The sequence below is a fragment of the Nycticebus coucang genome, chromosome 13 (assembly GCF_027406575.1).
Source record: "Nycticebus coucang isolate mNycCou1 chromosome 13, mNycCou1.pri, whole genome shotgun sequence".
Classification (NCBI taxonomy): Eukaryota; Metazoa; Chordata; class Mammalia; order Primates; family Lorisidae; genus Nycticebus; species Nycticebus coucang.
Genome location: NC_069792.1, coordinates 53,294,330 through 53,320,111, shown reverse-complemented (window position 1 = coordinate 53,320,111; position 25,782 = coordinate 53,294,330). Strand labels below are relative to the sequence as shown.

Here is a 25,782-nt window from a genome sequence, read left to right as displayed (position 1 = left end):
AAACTCTGACTCAGGCTCTAAATTGGGGGAAATTTAAGTTTGATTTTTAATACTCATACATTAAACATTTTTATTTTAGCTTCACAACCAATTAACAACAACATGTGAAGCTTAAGCTGAAAAATTGAAAAAGCCTCCATTAAGATTCTCGATAGCTATAAGATTTTAGGGCATTTCAAGTTTCCTTGTTCAGAAACTTAAATATTATTTAAATTATAGGTAGAATTACCTAGTTCCTTGACAATGTCCTTGTATAGCACCACATTACAAGTTTATTTTAACTCCATCAGTGTCAGTATTTTGTGGCAACTTTCTCTTATCCAGATCCCCAAAATATCTGCAGCCATTTCAATGCCACTGGACATAACAAGTGTGACCCAAAGGAAGTTAGTTTGGGAAGAGACAGCATTCTCAATCAACTTCTGTTAAAACATCTTACCCTGAAAATTTTTTGAAAATATACAGATAGGAAGAATATCAGCCTTGATTGGGACATATGCAAAAGGTGATGCACTATTGAACAGAGTAGGTACTGAGCATGCCAACACAAGTATAGTGTGTTTTGTACATGAATTACCATGTGTAGTGGGAGGATGATTTGCCTCAACCTGAGAGGGGTGTTCAGAGATAACACCTTTGTATGGGGGAAATCAGTAGACAGGCTAGTTTTTGAAAGTGTAGAGTTTATTTCCAAAGGAGGAGAGGTTCCTGAAGGTGCATTGGTAAAGGCTGGCAGGAAGTTATGACTGGGAAGTCAGACCCAGGAAGAGGATGTACAGGGTAGTATTGCAAAAAAGTAAGGGAAAGGAAAGCTGATTGAGACAGGGTTTCATTTCATGTAGTGACCAAGGATGACAGAAACCAGAAGCATGTATCATGGAGAAACTCAAATGTACATGAAATATGCCATTACATTATTTCTTCTTACCATTTTTACTTCAGATTCTGAGACCCCTGATTAGGAAGAGAAAAAAAAACGGAAATAGCAATGCCTGATTTTCTAGGTCTCAGTGTCACATGGGGGTAAACTATGGAGGTTTGTGGGATGTGGAAGGGAGTGGATGATAATATATAGTACATTAAGAAAAATCGCAATCTTGCCTGAGAGCTTTAAATAGGTGGTTGGCAGTTGTTTCTGCACCCAAGTAGTGTGAATCTTGATGAGAGATCTAACATAGACTTCTAATCCCGTAAAGCCCAATTCTTAGAGGAAGGGGAGAAAGATGATTAATTCAGGTTCAAATGTAAGCTCAGAAGGAATAAATAAATGATCTTGGCTACAGGCAGGCCTGATTTGGGATAAGAATTTTGACAAACACCATCCTCTACCCCTTATATCTGCTGGAATCTTCAGTGTACCCTGTTTCCCCGAAAATAAGACAGTGTCTTATTTTAAGTTGTGCTCCCAAAGATGCGCTAGGTCTTATTTGCAGGGGACGTCTTATCTTTCCTGTAAGTAGGTCTTATTTTCGGAGGATGTTTTATTTTCGGGGAAACGGGGTAGTTATAATACCCAGGATTCATGGACATAAATGTGACCAATTGCATTACAGGAAGAATTAACTCCTTCGTTGAAAAGTAAAAAATATGAATTCAAATAATATACAAATTCAAGTTAGTAAATTTCCTTTTCAAACTTACTTTGAAATTCAATGCATTAGTTTTTCAGGATCACTAATAAAATTGGCAGACCTTTTCCTTGTCATTTCTACAGTGTAAAACTTTTAGTAAAAGAGCTGTTATTTGGCTATATTCAATATTCAGGAGAAAAAATAAGTAGTCCCTCAACCTTTATAGTGACAGAATTATGTAAGTAAACATCAAACCACATATATGAGATAATACCACTTTTCAGACTGTGATGGTTTAAATCACTTCAAAATTGGATTATACACAGACAGCAGGCTCTGAAAGAGTTAATTTACTACTTAAAGATAATCCGGATAGTTCCAAAGAGGATTAGTTAGCTCACAGGCTTCAAGTGGATAAGTATGCAATAGAAAACACTAAGGCCCACAAGAAAATGAGGAAGTACTGAGCAGGGGAAAAGGCATATGTTGCTGATCTCTGACTCTTAACAAGACTGAGGAGCAATTGTCTGGGTAGAGCAGCACAGGGAGCCACAGGCCATGGTGGCACACCCTCCTCACACAATGCAGTCTTTTTTTATTTATTTATTTATTTTTTTTTGTAGAGACAGAGTCTCACTTTATGGTCCTCGGGTAGAGTGCTGTGGCATCACACAGCTCACAGCAACCTCCAACTCCTGGGCTTAAGCGATTCTCTTGCCTCAGCCTCCCGAGTAGCTGGGACTATAGGCGCCCGCCACAACGCCCGGCTATTTTTTCGTTGCAGTTTGGCCGGGGCCGGGTTTGAACCCGCCACCCTCGGTATATGGGGCCGGCGCCTTACCAACTGAGCCACAGGCGCCGCCCAACACACAATGCAGTCTTAGAGAAGGAAGCAGCATGGACACTCAACATCAGATGAAAGAAATAAGGATGTTTCCCTTCGCACAGTGCAATACCCCAAACAGTTTATGTATAATGAACTAAAGGAGAATGATCACGGAGCCACAGGAACAAAGAATTGTTAAAATGTTCTTTTACCCAGTCATCACTTAAGTGCTGGCTCACAAGTCTGGAGACCCAGATAGAATACTTGACCTTCAAATGCTAATTAAGCTATTTGGCATCTCTTCCCATTCCCCTCCCCACCTTTTTTAAATTTATGTATTCATTTATTTGTTTATTTTTATTAAATCATAACTGTGTACATTCCCTTTTGGATTCATTTGTTTTCTTTTCCTGTTTCTGTTTTTTAACTGGCTAGGTTTGGGCAAGGAGAACTTGGAGAGAAACAGAATATGTGTGCATTCATGCATGAAGTACCTGCAAATGTTAAATGGTATCAAGAATAGCTAGAAGTAAGGTTAAAAGATAACATCCTTGGCAAAATGGGGGGGTCCCTTAACATTTTATAAGCTACCTACAATTTCTCTAACCTAATGATTTTGAAATATTTCTTGCAAAGCTGATGTTCTCTATCTTCTCATCTTTGTCTTACCTTCAAATAGCACAGCTAAAATCTACAGGTAGAAAAACAGCTGTCTAGAATTAAGCACCTACTGTGTGCCAAGCACTTGAGATATATCAATTAATTCTGCTGTTGTTTTAATGTTTGTCTCTTCCAAAACTCATGCTGGAATTTAGTTGCTTTTATAAACATATTATGAGGTCAGCCCATTACGAGTTGTTCAGGTTAAGAAGGCTCTGCAGGAGAGTAATACTGTTATGGAGACAGTAGGTTCCCCCCTCTTCCATGTTCTCTTCCATCACCTGCAATCTTCCACCATGTTGTGAGACAGCAAGAAGGACCTTCCCATATGACAGCCCTTTGATACTAGACCTCCCAGCCTCCATGACTGGGAGCCAGTAAATTTCTGCTTATTTTAATTTATCTGGTCTCAAGTGTTCTGTTATGGAAACACAAAACAGACTAAGAAAACTCCAGATAAAAATCCCTCTTTGATGGAATTTAGGTTCATAAACTGGCTTATGTTCTAATAGGAAAGAGATGATAAGAATAGGGGGGCGGGGCCTTGGTGTGTGCCACACCTTCTGGGGGCAAGACATGATTGCAAGAGGGACTTTACCTAACAAATGCAATCAGTGTAACCTAGCTTATTGTACCCTCAATGAATCCCCAACAATAAAAAAAAAAAAAAAAAAAAAAAAAGAGGCTCAGCACCTGTGGCTCAAGCGGCTAAGGCGCCGGCCACAATACACCTGAGCTGGCGGGTTCGAATCCAGCCCAGGCCCACCAAACAACAATGATGCTGCAACCAAAAAATAGCCGGGCGTTGTGGAAGGCACCTGTAGTCCCAGCCACTTTGGAGGTGGAGACAGGAGACTCGCTTGAGCCCAGGAGTTGGAAGTTGCTGTGAGCTGTGACGCTACGGCGCTCTACCCACGGTGACAGCTTGAGGCTCTGTCTCAAAAAAAAAAAAAAAAGAAAGAAAGAAAGAAAGAAAAGAAATGGGGCACTTCCATGGTGTCATCTACCCCAAATTTATTAAAAAAAAAAAATAGCATTTATTGAACTTTATCTGTACTGGATTCTGCCCTAACCACCTTATACTCTCATTTCTTTTCCAAAGGATCTGTAGGTATTATCACCCCTGTGTTACACATTGGAAGACTAAATCTTAGAGCAACTGAAGAACTTGCTCAACGGATGCAGCCAGAATCCAAGACCGGGGTCTTTCTGACACTTATTCTACATTTACTTACCAGGTTCTTACTATATACCCAAATACATATTCAATTTCATGAGAGATATCAAGGGACAAAACATATGAACTATAAGGTTTTCAAGTGAAACAAAGCCTTATCCAGCATTAAACAATTACAAGCACAGTTTATAGAACAATCAATGTAACCAAAGTTCAGAGAAGATAGAAAAATTATGAAAAACATAAACATGGAAAATTTTTTTAGAAGATAAGATTGAAATGGAGTTGAAGGATGGACACCTCTTTTACAAAAAAAGTGGCCTTTCCAAATTGCCCACCTTCATCAAGAATTATGAAGTGTTTTTGGAGGGTCTATTTGATTTTGTCATTAAGCATAGGTTCCAATTCTCACTTCTTGTTGAAGTTTTCTCTTTTGTTTTCTAAGCATTATTCTCCTCAGTCTGAGAACTTTATGTTTCATATGTACATTTTAAGTTCACTGCATTTGCACCCATAAATCACATCTTTCTTTAAACTTTCTCAGCCCGTGGCTCTCAAAATGATATTCATGGACCACGTCTTCCCCTCTCTCTCTGCCTGCTCTTCAACCACTTGTCATCCTCAACTGTCAGTGTTACCCAAGGTTCCTTTCATCCTTAGTTTTCTTTATTTTATACAAATTATTCATGAATTGCCCCCACCCAGTCTCATTATCATAGCTACACTGTATACACCTTAATGATATCTCTCTTAAGTTCTACTAAACCCAAATGGACATCAGTAAGAGATGCCACAAACACTCACATAACAAATAAAAAAGAAAATTGTTTATTTTTGTTTCTCTCACCACCAACCCCCTCCATAAGAGCAAAATAACATACATTAAGAACAAAACAGAAACAAACACTGGAGGTTTTATTTACTTATGCCCTATCTCATAAAATGGCATCACCCCCCATTTAAACACCCAATTTGAAAGCTAGAAGTAACCAGAATACTCTCTGTTTTTCACTTTTGCATCACATAAGACACTGATCAAACTTTATCTATTCTACTTAATATGGATGGAATCTACCCATCCTGTCTATTCCTACAGCCACCGTCCCTGCCTTTATCTATCAGACAGCAATGCTTTACTTTCCTGAAGAGAATTTCTTCTCACTAGTCTTCCCTAACTACTTTCCTCTTTCATGTATGTAATGTAAGCTGCTGCTAGAGTGATTCTTCTAGGACAGATGTCATTCCCTAACACTCCTCCAGATTCACCAATAAAATAAGCCCAAACACTTTTTCCAAGTTACACAAAGTTTCTATGATCTGAACTATGTGAAATTCGCCAGTTTCAATTCCCATCAAGTTATACTACTAGAAAGTATTTAAACAAACCAAACTTTCATTCTTATCACTGCATGTGTTTTGAATCTGTCTATAGTTCCCTGCATCTGTAATCTATCGGTAAAATTTTATTCATTCTTCAAGATCAGGTTAAAGCATAATTTTCCCTAGAAATCTTTGCTGACTACCAATTTATTCCCACTCCAGGAAGAGTTTATTATATTTTAATGCTGTTAGTCTACCTTATATATTTTCATTTGCAGTACTTATCAAAATTATTGTAATTACCTGCTTTTGTGTCCATATGTCTAAGTAGATTGTGAACATCTATTATTAAGGAATATGAAAAGGAGCATTCCATTTATTAGTAAACTATTATATATCATGCAAAGTACTAGGATCTTTCCCATGGAACTAGGTGAACACAGAAAGGGTCTTAGAAATGATAAATTTAACTGGAGTAACAGAGAATATTAGGAGGGAAGTAAAGCTAAAAGCAAGGTCCTGATTATCAGGTAGACGAAGAAGTTGTAAGCATGGGCAAGCAGGCAGAGTTACGAAGGCTGTGAACAAGACATAAAATAGCATTAAGATGCATTTCATTACAGAGGCCAGTAACAATACAAGGGTGCTGAAGGCCAGTTTTTTAGGAGATGCTAAGCACTTAAGGCAGAGCCATGACTTGAGGATAAAAGACACCTCGTAGGTCTTGATACTTTTTCCCCTTGAATACTTTTACCCAGATAAAGGTAAATAGGAATTGCTCCCCAACATGTTTCAGTGTTTTTTGAGAATTAACTTTCCATAACATTTCTCCAAACTACTCCCTAGTCTAAAAGCAGCAGAGACAAGAATGTTCCTCCCCATACACGCTAGTTCATCATCTCTTTCTTTCAGTTCAGCTACATGATGGAGTCCAGGTTATTGATCTTAGTAACAATAATTAAAATAATATTTTTATTCAACAAAAATTAACAGAATTATCTACTATGTCTCAATACTCTTCTAGACACTTACAATCAATCTAAAAAAAAAAAAAAAAAAACCCAGTAAGTTAAGATCCTGCTTTCATGGCATACACAAGAGAATATAAGGCATCCTACAATGAAAAGTAGATACGATAAATACATAAATTATTTAGTGCTATGAAAAGGAAAAAGCAGGACAGAATAAGAGACATGAGGAGGGTTGGGACAACAAGGAAGGGGGAACATTTGAAATGAATGGCTAGGGGAAGCTCCAACCAGAAAGTAATACTTAGGTAAATTAAAAATGCATGTGTAAGAACAGGAAAAGCTAGTGGTAGAAAGCAAAAGAAATTATATTTTAGTTATAGTGGACCTGGAAAAAGTCTTTATAATTATAACAAAGTTAAGTCACAAATACAGATCTAAATAGAGAAAAGCCATATTAGACTTTCTCTTGATGGTACTTGTAGAAAGTGGTGCTGATTAGCAAAAATGCTGTAATAATATTTGATATCTTATAAACGTCTTGGATAACCTATAATATCTAGTTGATCAATCACCACATCTATATGACACTAAGCCATTCACGGGTAAAAGCCCTATTTACCAAGGAAAAGGTCAACTAATTTGAATACGGAAGGGGACACACTTTATAGAAATTTGAAGTTATTGGTCAATAGCTACAAAATTAGTTTGATAGGAAGAATAAGTTTTGGTGTTCGGTGACATAGTATGGCACAGGTGATAACAATGTGTGGTATATTTAAGATAGCTAGAAAAAGATCCTGAAAGCTTTTGCCACAAAGAAATGATAAAGGTTTGAGGTGATGGAGATTCTAACTACCCTGATTTGATCTTTAAATAACACAATGAATTATATATATTAAAGTATCACAGTGTATAATTATTATGTGTCAATTATAAACAACATTTATAAAAATTAAAAAAGTGACCTCCTGAGTTGATATGATACCTGATGAGGTTGGGGAAACTATGGAGGCAAATATTCTTAAGGAAATAGTTGGGAAGTGTTTGAACCCAACAGTGAGCTGGTCAGAGAGAATAAGTGACCCACATAGAGAGCTATGAACAACAGAAGAAACATCACAGGAAAGATCAAGCGAGATTAAAAACAAATGTAAGACAGTTATCTTCCCAGAGGCTCAGTTATAAGAAGGATAGGTGGTATTTTGGTTTTTTAGGTTTATTCTTTTCCCCTGGCTTCTGTTCTGTGTGTTTCTGTGTCATTCCTATGCAATGTAGGCATTTAAGGATAAAATGTTCTGAAGTGGCAGAGTGGCAGGGCCATTGCATATCTGGGGCTAACTTGTGTGCTGACATCACAGCCCCTCTCCTTCTATTTGGCCTTTAGCAGTGCTTTGATGAAATGCTTCTGATTTTTCTACAGGTGTAGCTGGAAGAAAATGTTAGAATTAATTTCCTTGAACTTCTTGGAGACATTTGTTAGTCCTAGAGGAAGCTGTAGGCAGGACCTTTACCCGTGATAAGTGGATTTCCATGTCTTCTTTCACTTGGGCTTGCAGCACAAAGCCCATCATCCCGGGCACTATTACAGTTGTCCTGGACCTACCCTGGAGGTAATCAAGTTTAGGAAACCAGAACAACCTGGATTGGCATCTTAGTTCATCTCTGAGACTTTCCACAAGTTATTTAACCTCCCTGAACTTCAGTCTTCTGCTCTTAAAAAAAGTGGAACGATAATGCCTATCAAAACAATTATTTTATTCAACTAAAATATTTTTTGGACACCTCCTCTGTGCTGGTCCTTTAAGCAAGTACAGGGAATTTAGTGATAAATAAAATAGACATGACACTACTTCTGCACTTATAGCTTTTAGAGTTTAATAGGAAATACACAGAGTAAATAAATATTTGCATGTGAAGTTTTTAAAAATAAACAAGTTTCAAAAGCTATGGGGTCACCAGAAAAAGAGTCTATTCCAGAAGGATTAGGGCAGTGTCGTTTATTCTAAGACTTGGAGGATGAACCTTCCAAAGGAGATAGGAAGGAAAGAAGGGGAACGGGAGAATATTCCAGGCAAAGCCTAGAAGAAAGAGACTCCATAACCCCCCACAAGACTGGCACAAGGAAAGAACTAAATGAGTATCAGCATTTTTATAGGGTTGGATATTACTAACCAGACTCCTGAACATGGTATCTTCAAGGCTTAAATGCCAAATTAAAAGGAGAAATTTGAACTCGTAGAAGAGCTCAGTCAAGAAGAGCTTTCTTTAAAAATAAGAGATAAACAGAAATCTCCCATTCAAATATAAGTTTTTTGATGTGTGAAAAGATAGCTCCAGTATAAAGTTTCAAATACTTGTCTCTGTGATTAACATAAAGAGCCAAGGCTATAAAGGCAAAGCAGCATGGCCATAAATCGTCAAAGCAACAGAAACACTGAGTATAGAGTAAAAGCCATTATGACAGATTCCTGATATCTGCCTGATGGTTCCCACCTTATAGTTCAATTTCTATTTCAGAGACTTACAGAAATAGCAACTTTTGACTGAGATATACACACACACTTGTATGTATGTATGTATGTATTTATGTATGTATATATAAATATAATTGGGACCATAGAATTACTTGTGGGGCCCAATTTTCATCTCTGTAAAATTGTAATCCTAAAATTACTATTGACCACTTTGCTGTGATTGGAAAACTTGAGATAGAATTGATTTAAATACAAATAATATTTGTAAGTTTTAAAAAGATTCACAGCATTTGGGGTAAGATTTATGCATCTTGGTACACTGGCATGTTATTAATACTTAAATTATTCAAATCTATCAAAAGTAATGGTTATTTTACTTGTTAAAGTACTAAAACATCAATTTTATTATTAATAACTATTTATGAAATCAAGCACTATATTTATCAACCTTCAAAATATATGATTACATTATCTGAAAATCAAACACTTTATGAACCATTAATTTTTAATAATGAGGTAATAGTTAAAGTCAATGTCAATAGAACTCCCCATCCAAACTATGGGGCACTAGAGGGTTGAGATTGTGTTAACTACTGACCCTCCATACTGAGAAGGAAGAAAATTGTCAAATAACTCTATCAGTGGCTCTACAATAATCCACAGGAAGGCTGAGAGACCAATCTGATCTTCTAATGTGAGGCTGGTTGGTTTCTTTTGCCTTTACTTTTATTGCCAGTCAGGTGTACTTTCTCGCCATTTTCCATGGGTTCAGGCTGACTCATTAAAATTTGAGTCCTACTCATATTAGAAAAGACTCTGAGAGCTACTGACATCACTGGTTCCCTAGACTGTACCTCAGACTTCTGTCTACCAGAACGTTGGACCCAGATTCTAACCCTGAGTTGCTTGTACACTTTGCATAAGCTTCTGATATTTTTTTCCCCAGTTTCACATTCTGTGTCCCAGTCCCACTGGTTGTCATTCACATGCTAAACTTTATACTTCTGAGTTTGTACATCTTAACTAACCTTCCTGAACCTGACCTCAGTCCCGCCTTCTGCACTGTCTTGATGCTATCCGCTTCTCTCCATGTACAGTGCCACAACCTTGGCTCACACTATGGAGAAGTTCTTAGACCCCTTTGCTCCATGACCTTCCACTTCCGCAGCCCAAAGGTAGTACTGCTAATGGGCAGGGTCAAAGTTGAACACTCTGAAGAGGATACGTTTCCCAGGAGAAGGAGGCCTTATCCAAATGTGTGGTTTTGTTTTTCTCTTCTACTATTTCTTAATTCAGGCTACTTTCATGATAAAAATACCAGGCCCAGGCTTCAGGTAAAAACTGATATGCTTCTCTTTCTTTTTCCACAAACACATCCAAACCTTAGCTACAGAAGAAACAAGAAAGCTCAGGCCAAACTGTTTTGTTCCAGTTCAGCTTTAATAGAGCTATGCTTTGCACACCAACTCGATACTAATTGGGACACTAATTGCCCTTCTCTAAATGTTACCTGTGGACTCAGTTACCCTGGATATCTTCTGGGGAAGGAATGACTAGGACTTGGTTCCTTAAAATATCACTTCATGTAACACGGTACATGTGTAACTAATCAAATCTTACTAGTTTTTTAAGACTGCCACTTTTTTCTCTTTATTAATCCGATTCTTACGACCAAATATTCTTTTTATATTATTCTATGTAAATGACATTGCACTAGTCTTCATGTTCCTAAATATAAACACAAGAGTTCTTTGGCAGCTCCCTGGGTTATACAACCTACTCAAGGCAGTAAGTGGCTGAAACCAATACTCCACAAACTTTCATTAAGAAAATGTTCCCACCCTTACATACCCACACCAGAATGCTATCTTCAAGGTTGAAATAACAAGATCATATTCTCATATACTTTCACACACATTTCTGAGGAAGGAAAAAATAATATAAGCCTCTTGTGGGTTGGATTGTTGTCTTATACTTTTCTGTCTCTTTCCAAGAGCAAAAGCCTGTATTCTTTCAAATGTTTTTTAATAGAAGTGGATAAAGAATCCTAGCAAGACAGATTAGTATTCCTAAAAACAAAATAATTAGGTTGCAGTAGGCACTTCCAAGAATTACATATTAAAAAATCAAACCCAAATTATACATAGGTCATGATGAATGGCATTGCCCTCTGGTATCTGGTTTGTGGTGGTCTCAGGATTGTCATTAGCAAACCATAGTATAATCAGCTGTCTAGTTCACAGTGTCAGTGGGCCCATGGTTAAGTGATAGTTTAAGTGGGTCTCCCAGGGTAAATTTACATATATTCAAGAACCACAATTGTGTGAAAATGAATTCCTATAGACATACATTCTCTTGGTTCACTGAAAAATATTATTAATCAAAAGTCAGTAATACTAATCATTAGAGAAGTCAGGGCAAATTATATCATGCTTTCATCCTGTAACTTATTATCCGGGTGAGATTTCATAAGCATGAAAATAAGTAATTACCATAACCTAGAAGCTTCATAATCAATACATCTAGGAATTTAAATATTAGAAATGGTAAGAGATTGTAAGTTTCCATGGGAACAGCCACCAAAAAGAGAGTGGGCACAGGTAAGCTCCCTCTACCTACCTCAATTATGATTGTTTGCTGCCAACAAACATTAGAGTGTCTGCTATATACCAGATACTGTGGCTGGGAGCCGAAAGGGTTCCCTGGAACTCAATCAAGGTTGTTGGTCACCCTGGACTGTGAATTATTCCTGTCCTAAAGGAACTTACAGTTCAGAAGACAAATCAAATATATCAAATATAAATCAAAAGCAAATGCTATAGAATTAGGTAAGGAAACAAACACAATAGGGAAACAAAATAGGTGTGTCAAGAAAAAGCCTGTACTTCTCAACCCTGGCTACTCACCTTACTTCATATTTTTAGTAGTTGAGTAAGCTGAGGTCCAGAATATAAAATTATTTCCCCTAAATCCCCCAGAGATTCTGCTTTAATTGGTCTAGGGTGGCAATTGGGCATGGGTATTCTTTTAGGAGCCCCAGAAGACTCTAACAGGAGCTAAACTTCCCAGCCATGAAAATGGCCAGATACAATCTGGCGAATGGGACAAGGGAGGAGATTATACAGTTTAGAGGACACAAAACATGCAAGTGTCCCAAGGCTGAAGGCAATGTGAGAGATTTGGCTGGAAGGGTAAATGAGATCCAGATATTTAAGGGCCTTGAAAAACATTTTCAGAAGTCTAACCCCATGTAATGAGAGGCAAGTCAGCTATTTATAGCTGTAAGTGCCTTCTAAGTATTGTTTACCTTTATATTACATACCTTGTTCCTCTGAATGTTTTCTTTTTTATTTTAAACTAATATGAGGGTACAAATTTTTAGGTTACATTGTTCTCACTTCCAAGGCAAAGTTCAAGTTGTAGTTGAGCCCTTCACTCCATGCTGAACACCCTCACATTGGATACATAAGGTGAGATCCCGTCAATTGCCCTCCCTGCTATTGGCTTTCCCTCTCTCCCTCTTCTTTCCCCTCTTCCCCCCACCTTGTTAAACTATATTTGTGTTTTATCATTCCTGTGGACATGCAATTGTTTATATATTGGTTTCATATTAGTATTAAACATTGAATATTTTTTTTCCATTCTTGACATATTTTACTAACAGAATGTGTTTCAACTCCAACCTCTGAATGTTTTAATGAGTTTGGAGAGTCAAGTTGTCTTAAGCTGGGTTTGACACTTGCTCTGGATCTGAGCAGAATGAATAACAGGAGCTAAGCAGTACTGATGTAAAAAAAAAAAAAAAATGAAAGAAAGAAAGAAAAAGAGAATAGGGAGTCTTGAAGAATATGGCAAATTAGAAAGTTCATGCCCACATAAGAGGTGCGGGAACAAGTTCACTTCGGCCTGTCCTTGCCATTTGGGAATACAGGCCCTGCCTGTGACTTAGATCATTATATTGAAATGAAGAAAGGACAATTTTAAAATTAAGTCTTCCAATATTGAAATGTCAGCTTCCAATGTAATGCAAGCCAATAGTACACACCTATAGTTTCAGTGCCAGGGAAACACTTGGAATTCTAAGAGGGAGCTAGTGAGAGAAATTGGCCAGAAAGAAGACAATAAGGAGATGGTCAAAGGCAAGGGTGCCGCATATGGTGAAATCACAGGTGAAAAGCTATTTGCAGTGGTGTGGCTGAAGGAATTTTAAGAACAAGGATCTCTACTATCTAACCCAAAATGTATTCTCTGAATTTCAAGATAGATAATAGAAGGACAACACTGCACATGAGAAGACATTGTAACTGGCATGGAAGGAATTCCGGCAGCTCCTCATAAGGTGAAAACATGAGCTCCGGAGTCAGAGACCTGCATTTAAACACTCCTCTGCCTCACACAAGCTGCATTGCCTTGGCAAATTAATCAATTTTCCTTCATCTGCAAAACAGATGAAACAGTATCAAATCCTGTTTGATTGGGGTCAACTCATCAAACGATCCGAGCTTCTTTTATTATTTTTATTTTATCACGAATATCATTTACAGTTTGTTATAAAGGTTAATTGACATAATACACAATGAATGTTAGCACAATTTATGGCACATTTTAAATATCTAGCAAATGTTAGCTGTACATATTATCTACTATTAGCAAAGACGTTAACAAAGGGACAATGAGCATCAGATGTGTTTGAGAGACATTAAGAGAAAAGAATTTAAAGAACTTGTTTAATTGAATATGGCTTTTGAGGGGAAAGTGAAAGCAGCATCCCTCCCAGGTTCTTGCATGGACAGCTGAGTATATGGGGGTTGGGTGTGCCTTGCATTATAATCAAGAATAGAGGATCAGGACTGGTTTCGTTAGCAAAAATGATGTGCTCAGTTTTAAAATTGATCCCTGCTGGGGTCAAAAAAAAAATTGTCCCTGGAGACATTAAGATCGTTTCCAATAGGCAGCTGAATATTTATATCTAGAGCCCAAAAGAGAAAATTGGGCTGGCAATGCATATATTTCTATAATTAATCCATAAATAAATGGCAATTAAAGAAATGAAAATGGATTAGCTCAGGAAAAACAAATGGATAGAGAGAAAAAAAGAAGATCATTCAGCATGAAGAATGGAAAACAGAAAAGTCCAGTGTGGTTTTTTATTGAAGGAAATGGCATTAAGACGAAATGAAGTTGTGCTGCTGAGGTTCATGTCTGTGGGTGCACCGGGCAGATATCTCTGTAAGAGAAAGATTAGGGGAGCCTGAGCAAGCAAGCCCTCCTCTCTTGGACTCAGAACGGGAGAGGGTAAACGTCTGCAGTGGTGCTCTGGGCTGGGGTGGTTAGGGCAGGAGATGGCATCTATCTTGTTACAGGAGAACAGAGCTGAGATCAGAGGGATCAAACCAAGCCAAGAGGAGAGAGTGTGGTTACAGATTCACAGTTCTCTTGTTTTTTTCACTTATGTTGCCCCCTAACCTTCAGTGAAATCTCATTTGAATATTTTATCCTGTGCTACCTCTGCCACACAGGAGAAATCTCTTGTCTGTTGATGCTCAGGCCAGTACCAAAGCATGCCTCCCCTGCCCCTCTCGGTGTAAGTGACCCCACCTGGTAGGGGGCAGCAAGAGAACCACAAGGGAAAGAGCAAGGCTCATGCTACAGCTTCTCCACAGCAGAGTTCTCTCCTGATGGGACACCACAGGTTTTATTTTATAAAGGCAGATGGCATGTCAGCATGGGAAGATGTGGCCTGGTGGGCTGATGTGAAGGGAGGCTCAGAGTCAGCCCCAGTCCCAGGTTGTGTCTGCCACACTAGAAGCAAATGGGAAAACAGAAGGCACAAAGAGGGGAGGAATGGAGCCTGGTGCATTGAGGTTTGAATCCATCCTAGCCGTTCTAGAATTGGGGTCAACTCATCAAACGATCCGAGCTTCAAGCTCCTCATCTCATGAAAATATAAAGTACACTAATATCTATCTTGCTGGGTTTTGTAAGATTAAAAACAACTGGTGTAATGCATTCAAACTGTAAAGCATTCAAATGTCCTTAAGGTGATGATAAGAACCCCAACTTAAACCCACATTAGCAAAGAAACATGTGTTTGCAAATACAAAGAAAAGTCAGGGTGTTGCAACTGTCATCAGCACTGGCGTTCTCTCTGCTATGCCCTATGCCAGGCGGCTTCATTTTTAGGCTATGGAGGTCCTGGGAAGCTATGGAGCCACATAATCCCTACTTTCATCAGTCCACATACAAAGGAAGCTATTTCCTGAAAGGTTCCACACATGTGCTGAGACCAGACTGACCACTTGAGTCATTTATTGGTAATTGCCATTACCACTTTAAAATAATAAATGACTGACCTCCTGTGTAGTGAACCCATACTCTTGTGCCTAGAGAAAAGATCTGATTGCTAAATCAGTCAGGAATATGGCCAGGTGTATGGAATTGTGCTCAGTATCAGGTCTTGGACCAGAAGACTTCATAGGGACCAATAACTGCATCTAGGTCCTGCTCTCAACACTGTTGCAGAAAAAGAACAGCGACTCAATGCCTGGGCACAACCTCCAGAGAATCCCATTCAATTACCAGAGATGAGACTCGGGTGCCAGTGTTCTTTTAAGCCATAGGTGGTTCCAATGGATGCCCCATACACAAGTTTGAGAACTCTATATATGGGGACTCAGTCCACTGACCAGTCTGAACACAGTCCCTACTGCCAGGAATACAACCTCACCTAAACCACATGTACTAAAAATGGAAAAGGGGCTGTTTCCTTAAAAACAACAAACAAACCAAAACACAAACAACAACAACAAACTCTGAGGTATAGTTACTAAAAGAAGCAGAAAGGGATAATAGCTGGTGAAAACAGAGCCCTATTACTCTGTAGACCACACACCTCATCTTCATACTCACTGTCAGTGTATTTTGTTGCAAATCTTGCCAAGTTTTCAACACCCTAAAAAGAAGGTCATGGCTCTTCCATGTGGAAGGCTCTAACTGTTATCGGGAGCATTATGCTAAGCGCAGACATAGTTGGACATCCGAATCATCATTCTTTTACACGAAGACAAATAAAAGAAGAATCAGTAGTGCCAAATAAAGCCTGGAGCTATAGCGAGAAAACGGAATGAGGGGAAATGGAAAAGAAGGGAAAGCCCAGAAGGAGCCATGGCTCCTCTGTATATTTTTATGGAGGTCAAGGAAAGTATACTTTAGACTTATTTAGGAATATTCAGCTGCCATTGTTCCTGGAAAAGAGAGAAATTACCAACCGGAAGATATAGTGATTAGGAAGGTGAGTCAAAGATACATAGCTAATGCTAAGATTCTGTGTCCCCAAGGCTAAGACCTCGCAGAGAAAAGTTCCCAGACAGGCCTTTAATCTTTGCAATGCAGTATGCTTCAGGAATTTCCACTTACTGTTCCACATGTCACTAAGCTGCCCTCAGGAGTGCAATGAAGCTCAGCTTCCACACATATGTTTTGGTGCCAGTAAGGCCACACATTGTGCATAATTATAAGGAACATCCATCTTTTGTCTGCAGCCCAAAACACTGTGGTTGAACATCAGGCAACCCTATGGCAGCTTAAAATTTTCATGGTTTGGGGGAAAAAATTCTAGGTGATCCCCTGGAATGCAAGGCAAAACATTCTCATATTTCTCCTCCCTGGACTGGGTTCTTACATGGCAAGTCACGCATTTCAGGTCTCCACCCTGTCTCAGTGCTTGACTTTTCATGTTGGAAACAAAATAACTTATTTCCCCCCAAGTGGTAAGCCAGGCTAGAATATGAACTAAATACTCTAGAGAGCAGAGTCTTGTACTATTTATCTTGCCAAACATGTTGGTGACATGTTTTAAGTCAATGACATTCTCTACAAATGTTTGCTCACCTACAAAATACATTTGGTATTGAGGGACTTCAAGATACCAGTTAAAAAACATTGGAGTCAACTATAAAGGCTCTTACCCAATGTGAGACCCCCCAAATTTTTAAAATACTTTAAAAAATACAAATAGCTTCTAAGAAGTATCTGAATATGGTGGTATGAACTAAAGTTTTTTTATCCTCTTGCCTTGAAATGAATGCATCTCTACTTAACATTTATTTAGTTTGAAAAGAGACAATCATCCCTTTGGCAGTAGTCTGATTAAAGCCTATGGACTTCTTTGAAGAAATCTTTTTTTAAAATAAGTAGCAGACAATGCAAGAATTATATAGAAATGAAATATATTGGAATATATTAGTCCGGACTCACAGACACGAAGGTTCTGTGGATCTAAGCTAAGAAGTTAATGTTGTATAATCTCTCAATAAAGGGTTTTTGTTTGTTTGTTTTTGTTTTTAAATCAAAAGATAAATCCAAAGCACTGTAACACAACATGGTAGAAAGTGTCTTGGCCCGGGAAACAAATGTAGCCACCCACAGGAGTAGGTAGGTAAAGGGAATACCAGCGAAAAGGATGACAGTGAATCTGTGAGTGGTGGGGATGTGGCAAAATGCAATAGGTGGCCTCTATCAAGGGCCAGCAGATTGTTGCCACATTGGAATTTGAGCCCTGGATGTCCATGACTCCCCGGCTTTTTCAAGAGAAGCCAGGCATCTGGAGTTTTATATGAACTATTCATAGTTATTAACATTGGCTAAAGAAAAAATTAAAATGGTTTGGGACAAAGGAAACATATCTTCTACCAGATTTATCTGGAAGGCTGCAATTTTGTGACTTTAAGAAAGTAAAGGAAATTAGAAAAAATCAATAACCCATGGTTTTTTGTTTGTTTGGTTGGTTGGTTGGTTTTTGCAGTTTTTGGCCGGGGTCAGGTTTGAACCCACCACCTCCAGCACATAGGGCCGGTGCCCTACTCCTTTGAGCCACAGGCACTGAACATAGGGATGAATTTAAATTCAATTTCCTTCCTAGTAGAACCATCACCAGACTCTAGAACAAACATTTCCAACAAACATTTAAGTGCCAACCATTATATAAGGAGTTAAGAATATAAAGATTAAGGCATTGTCTTTGTTTCCAGGGTTAACAAACCAGTGCGAAAAGAGTTATACCAAAATATTATAATACAATGTGTTAAAGCCTATCATAGAGATATGTGAAAAGTACAAAGGGAGGGAGAGAAGAGAAAACATAAGCCTTCCCAGGAGATTGGGAAGAATTCTCAGAGGAGAGATCTCTTTGAGTAGAGCTTTGTGTCAAGAGGCCCAGATTATTAATGTTCTAACAGGATATGCTGAAGAATTTGGTTTGTATTTTAAAGGAAATAGAAGGTCATCAAAGAATTCTGAACAGGGAAGCAATAGGTTCAGATTTTTATGATAATTCTGGCTGAAGTGTGGAACATAGCCTATACAGGCAAGGAAGAGAATGGAAACTCACAAGATGATGACTGTAATTGTTCAGACAGAGAATTAGGGCAGCAGCAGGGGCCATGAAGTGAGACTACTTGGTTGGAAAGATATTTAGGGTATGGAAACAAAAGAGCCTGGCGGCTGATTATATGCCAGTGGGCAAGGTCACAAAAGAGAGAGCAGAGTTGTGAATGACTACAGGCCTTGCACAGGAGGTAGTCTAGCATAACGGTGAGAGCATCGCCTCTGGAGCCAGATCACAGAGCTTCGAAGCTCACCCTCTCCACTCATTAGCGGTGCAACTTTAGGCTGGTTATTTATTCTTTGTATATATGTCGAGTGCCCATACAGTAGCGCTTACGTGTATGCCTAAAAATTATTGTTATTATTTTTGATCACTATTATAATTCTGGTTAGGATGGTGGTTTCATTCCATTTGTTTTAAAAGACTGAATGTTGCATTTGAAGCGTTGTTAGAACATGCTAGGTTTGCATAGTTAAGGGCACATATCTCAGCTTCAGAAGAAATTTTCTTTTTTTTTTTTTCCTTTTTTTTTTGGTAGAGACAGAGTCTCACTTTATGGCCTTTGGTAGAGTGCCGTGGCGTCACACAGCTCACAGCAACCTCCAGCTCCTGGGCTTAAGCGATTCTCTTACCTCAGCCTCCCGAGCAGCTGGGACTACAGGCGCCCACCACAACGCCCGGCTATTTTTTTGTTGCAGTTTGGCCGGGGCTGGGTTCGAACCCGCCACCCTCGGCATATGGGGCCGGCGCCCCACTCACTGAGCCACAGGCACTGCCCCTCAGAAGAAATTTTCATTCGCACAAGAACAGCGGTTAAAGTATTTTGTGTGGACGAAATCACCTTTCCTCCTTTTAGAGAAGAAGGCTAGGGTTTGAGTCTCCAGGACACTAATGTTTAAGGGGTAGAGTGGGAGGTAGAATCTACAGAAGAACATAAGAAAAAGCCAGACAGCTGCAGGAGAAAAAAAAAAGTGGTACTCAAAACCAAGAAAATAAAGAGTTTTAGAAAGAGGATAATCAATACAGGAAGTTCTATAGAGGAATCAGGTACACTGATAACAGAAAAGCTTCTTTATTTAATGACGAGGTAATCATTAATAAGTAATTTAAATGGCTTTTTGATATGACATATAGAAAACACTCCAATGTTAGTTTCCATCATTCTTCTTAATTTTAAATGTATTTTTTAAGAGAGAAGAATGAAAAACATCTACTAGATTTAGTGATAGAAACTTTTCATGTTTTCTGACCAATATATGTCAACATTTGATCAATGTAGGTCAAAAAAACATTGAATTTGGTAATTTCATCTAATTCAATTGTGCTGAGTAAGTGAAAAGCTGCTTGAAAAATCAGGGGAATTAACAAAGGTAAGTGTTACTTTTGTTTGTGTTATGATACATGAACGAAAATAACCTCCTCTCTTCTAATGTCCCCAAAGGAATGGAGCTAATAATTTTTGCCACTATCATATTCACACAAATATGATGTGATGATATCTAAACACCTTCCCAGCTCTATATCCTACTCTAGTTATTTTTCTTGTCACTTTGCCCTTGAATCTAAAACCTGCAGGGATGAAACCCGAATGCAAAAGAAATTTGAAGGGAAGAGTATTTGTACCTTTCCAAAGAAATGTCTTCTATTACTAATAACATTGGTATTATGAGAAGTCTGGTTATTTTGGCAGTGTGAAGTATAAAGTGAAAATGTTAAGAGTGTTGGCTTTGGAGTCAAGTCCTGACTCTACCACTTATCAGGTCGGAGGTCCAGGGAAAATTCCTTTCTCTTCCAAGCCTCCATTTTCTCACGTGGGAAACGGAGAGGAGACTGCTGTTTCTCAGGACTGCGGAGGGGTAGGAGGAGATGATTATGTAAGACGTTTAGCACGGTGCCCCTTACAACAAGTGATAGCTTATGATATGGTCTCCAAGGTAGATGAGCATGAAAAAGTAGGAGAGAACTGTTTTTAAAAGAGTAGGAACTTTTGAAAAGACTTGCCTTTTCATATACCAGCAAAAGCCTTTTAAGTTCTTCCTAGCAGCACAATCTTATCCATTCATTGGTAGCCTTCCAAGAGAATCACCAGTCAGGTCCTTTGCTTCCCAACACATAAGGGGGAGAGTAAGCCTTGTGCTTCTTACCAGTCCCCAGTGGAGAAGGGAGGGGCAGCCAGTGTGTTTCTTTATAACCAATGAAATACATGACTCATAAAGGAAACTTCTCAAAATCTATGTCCAAATAAAAGCCATACAATTAACTACCAAAGACATATAAACAATATCACTAATGATGTACCATAGGTAACTCTGTCATGCCCCCAAATTTTATTATTAACCAGATATTTTCCAAAAGTAAAAAAAATTGCTAAAAACATAATTCTCATTCATTTTACATTAAATGAGAACAACATAAATGTATAACATATGTTGAAACTATATGATGAAAAAGCCCCTATGAGTTCATCACCTACGTTTTCAAAGTGTAGGGATGGTAGTATTGCATTTTGAATTCAAACTTAAGTAAAAGCAAGGATAAAAATGCCCTAACCTGCTAGTTACTTTGCATTTTTCTGAAAGATTACTATGCTTTGCTATTGGCAAATGGTCATTAAAAATGTAATGCCAGACTATTTGGTGAAATGGAATCCCATAAAATATGATAGTATTATGTATTTTAAAGTAAAGCCACCAGGGCAGATGTTCCTAATCATACTAAAAACACAAACACAAAAACCAGTTTGTTCCAGCTACAGAATAATTTAATTAAGAGAGTGCTTATAATTTAACAGTATAAATAATAGTTAAAGCCAGAGAAGCAGTGAGATTGCAAAGAAATATAAACCTACAGCGTCTTTGCCAAGAAAACGGCTCCAGATTCTCAAGGCTAAGAAATTAATTCTTTTCCTTGCTACAGGTAGAAGTATTATTATTTGAATTAGACCAACACTGTAATGAATATACCTTTAAGGAAAACACACTAGCTGTCAGCAATAGGAACACCTACCTAAATCCAGAATATCATTTAGAATCTGCTTTGGGAAAGTGAAAATCAGACGTCTCACTAATTTAAATTTCTTAAGTAATGTGATACAAAAGTAAATCAACATACACGGTAAAATATAAGCTCTAAGGACATACAGGATTCTCCTTGCAAATTATGTTCTTGGCCAAGAGCCATCTTTATGTACAGAAAGCTTTGTTCCTCGTTTATAGCAACTCTCAAGGCTACAACAGGTAATTATGTGCTGCTAATTAGGTTCAGAAATGATTGTGTTCAAGCCAGGAGATATTTTATAGCTTGATTCAGTGAAAGTAGGAAACTTTATCAGTAAGATCACATTGCAAAAACTGATTTTCCCACAATTACTGATCTTTTACTCTACAACAGTATGAATTATAACATCATAAATATGTAAAAACGTTCAAAAATCAGTTCAATGCCTAATAGCTATCAAAACGTGGGCAGGGGAGGAGACAATTAGAAAAACTCTTGTACACAGATATCCAGTAGGTTATTTCCCCAAAGTTAATATCCATTTCTTTAGCTACATTGTGGATCCTAGGTGACAGTACTTTTCCAAGAAAGCAAAATGACATCTATTCTGCATAATACAGGAAAAACAAATGCAATACATTACCTTGGGTCACCTGTTGAACTGCCAACATTATCCCAGACACAGTGTCTGGAAGCAAGTTTTCTTTCAGATTGTAATATGGTGCCCATTCCAAAATAGGCAGCCGCCTTCTACACCACTGTTTTATGTCTTCACAATGGGGGGTGTGCATCTTGCTCCAGAGCACGCTTTTCTTTCTCCTTTTTGCTCCTGTCATTTTCCAGATTTCCTCTCGTAGAAGTAAACTTCTTTAAACAAGAAAAAAAAAAAAAAATGTTGTTGAACACCTCCTTTCAAAGCCAGGCTCCAACTCGTCTGTGGTTTACAATGTCAAGGTTACCCAGAAAATAAGTAAAAGAGGGAGAGAAAGGCAGAGAGATTAACAGAAGCACTCGAGTACGTGCAGCTGGGCTATATATCTTATTATGATGCAGCTAATTGCTCCAGATAAAAACTATAGATTAAAACCTTAAATCCTTATCTGAATAAGAAGCAGTTGCTGTTAGTGTAGTTTTTTCTCTGATCTTGGAAAAGTAATGGGCTGAGTGTTAAGTTGGTCTACAGCTCTCTTGCCAGTAATTCCCCTTATATTCACTGTAGTCTTATGTTTTTGGCTGCAATCCCAGTGGTTAATGAGGTAGTTCTGGGCGTGTGTTGGAAGTGGGCTGGGCTATGCTAATGAAACCAGGAAGCCTCCCGCTTGCCCAGTCTCTCCCTGCAAGCTCGGCAAAAATCCTAAAACTGCCAGAGGAGTCTGTCACGCAGAATGTATTCAGAGAATCCGGCCTTACTTCTTTGGTAGCTATATATTTTCAACATATCAGACGACTGCCAGTTCTATGAAATTCTGAGACACCACAGCATTGTTAAAGGTCCTTATTGTTTTTTTATTCCTTGGCAGATGAGGTTTTCATTCATTCAGAAACATTCAGATAGCCACTGCACCGTCTGGTAAAGAAATAACTAAATCTCATAAACAAACTGAAATTTCACCTCATCAGTTACGAAAATATGTATCACAATGAACAAATATTTGTGGCTAGAGACCGTCCCTGTCTCTGAAACTGTTCATTCAGTTTTTTCTATTTTTCTAAGTCGTATAATTCACATGCTTAGGCTATGGTAACTGAATTTATTGAGGAATAACATACAGCTCAAACTGTTGTTTCAACTGTCCCTTTTTCGGGGTGCTGCCCTCTTTTCACATAACTTTTAGGGGTGGGTGCCCTCTTTATAAGAAGGGGCATTACATTTTATAATAGAACAGATTATCAATAATTTTTATTTTATGATTGTTTCTTTCGGCCCCAAGCAGAGAAAGACTACATTTATGAACTATGCCATTGGAAACAAACCAAAAAGCCAATATGCTAACTGAAGTTGTGAAGCCAAGAAAAAGATTACTATGTATATAGTTTGCTGCAGCCCTTTTTAATGCCCATTTGTCCAGAGACTAGAAATCTGATTTCTGGAAGCCTTTAGAATTACAAAGTACTTGAATCCCATGGCTTTTTCTAAGGCCTCTTGTTTTACTTTTACCCATTGTTTTAAAATTAAAGTGTAGAGTTGTTGTCTGTCTTCCAAAGATGACATCTCTGGCTTTGTATCTGTGCTAAATTGCTGTTCTTTTTAAATCCAGTGAAAATAGAGAGGGCCTTTATTTGTATCTTCAGAACAGAATCTGCATTTTTCCAATTGTTTTACATTGTATCAAGTTTCCAAACTATTCAATAGTTCAGGTTTGGGCCCACAGAGAGAACCTCATTTAGAGACTAAGTTGTAGCTTTTTAACCCTACTGCTTAGTATGAGAGGTGGACTCACCAGACAAATGTAAATTAACTCTTAATAGAAATAGATATTCTATTGCTTAAGCAATCTTTACCTTTGTTTTATATGTTCCATTTAGTGTGTATATGTGTGTATAAAGAAATCAGAGGTGTACATACACTGATTATGTATTACTTTTTATAATCAAAATAAAGACTAAAGATATTTTTTCTAAACATACCTGGGTCAGAAATTCAAATCTATGGTAGAAAAATGAGAAAAATAATTGAAAACTTGACTGAAATCACCAATCAAGAGCTTTCATGTAATTTCAATCATTTTAAAATTTACGCTAAATTCTAGTAATGAAGAATTCATCTGAACAGGATTTTCAGAATTAAAGATGAGTGTGCATAGATGTACCTAATTCACATGAATGCCAGCAACTGTTCTAAACATTGTAAGACCAGGAAGTAGAAGAAATTACTTTATTAAAATAGTTCTGAAGTCTCTCAATCAAAAAGCTCCTGAAAAATTAAATAAATCTTTCCCAAAACCTTTTTTAAGCGTAAATCTGAAAGTCTAACTCTAGATTTTTTTTTCCCATTCCAGGTGCACGCATATCATCTAAAACTTCCCAAAAGTTCACTCCAGAGTGAAATCAAATAACCAGCAACACCAAAAATCCCCAAAAAATTTATGAAGAAATTTGTTCAGACACACAAGATTCCCAGAAGGCTAAATATGTTACTCAAAACTTTCAGTGATGACAAATAGTTTAAAATTCAGCACTACGCACTATCTATACAGGATATTTCAATAACTATACAAATAAAAAGATGAACTTACTATTTTCTACTCCATACATGGACCACCAGAAGAATTCTTCATAAACCTCATTTGATCACATGACTGACATGTTTGAACTTCAGTGATCTCCAAAATCCAAGTTTAATCAGAAGGAACACAGCCCTTCTCTGTTCCCTTACCCCTTCTCTGTCTAGTTTCCTATCAACTCTATTTAATTCAACAAGATTTTTTTTTTTTTTGAGACAGAGTCTCACTTGGGCACCCTGGGTAGAGTGTTGTGGAATCATCATAGCTCACGGCAATCTCAAACTCCTGGGCTCAAAGTGATCCTCTTGCCTCAGTCTCCTGAGTAGACGGGACTACAGGCAACTGCCTCACTGCACAGTTAATTTTTCTATTTTTAGTAGAGACAGGGTCCCACTCTTACTCAGCCTGGTCTCAGACTCCAAGAGCGCAAGCAATCCACCCTCCTCAGCCTCCCAAAGTGCTAGGACTACAGGTGGAAGCCACTGTACCCAGCAGCAAATTTTTACTGAACAAGCATAATGTGCTAGAGTCTGTGTGAAGTGCTATAGAAGGCAGTGGGAGAAATGAGAAATATTGTCTTTATATTCTAAGAGTTACCATTTCATAAACAAAATTGAAAAAAGTATAACTAGCTAACTCAAGGCAGAATGGGATAAATAATAATCAAGTTATACGATAAGTGAAATGGGGGGTCAGAGAAAGAAGAGTTGCATTCCCATTGAGATAAAAAGCTTCAGCCTGCCTAGGCTGTTCCATCAGGTGAATATATTCACACTCTCCACACGTTACTTCAACTCTTGAGTCTAGCTATACTAATTTCCTTAGCTGTATGGTCATTGCTTTACTGGTTCTTCATATCTTGAGTAAACATTTAATTTACTCAATATTTACCTTTTTCATGAAACTTTCCCTCATCTCTCCATAGTTCTGCTCCTGATATGTAATCAACTCTCAGTTTATTCATGGATGTGGAGCTGCAATCTTTTTCACTATTTATTGGTTTTCTTCCTTTAAATCTATTTTATGTGATTTTTATCCAGTCTGACTCAGGAGATTGTAAATTCCTTTTGAGCAGGGATTATTCACATAATTTGCTTTGCTTCTTTTTTTAGGATCTAGTAGAAGGAATTGTAGACATAGGATTCACTCAATAAATATTAATTTATAAATATTTCTA

General features: G+C 37.9%; 1 protein-coding gene across 1 annotated transcript in view; it reads right to left on the bottom strand.

The window, feature by feature from the left end:
* The window catches only part of SLC26A7 (solute carrier family 26 member 7), a 152,213-nt gene extending 129,899 nt beyond the window's left edge, over nt 1–22,314 (bottom strand). The window contains exon 1 of the mRNA XM_053558910.1: nt 22,025–22,314. Coding sequence (XP_053414885.1) covers nt 22,025–22,217 — 193 coding nt within the window. The 5' untranslated portion in view covers nt 22,218–22,314. The remainder of the gene's footprint in view (nt 1–22,024) is intronic.
* Between the last annotated feature and the right edge of the window lie 3,468 nt (nt 22,315–25,782).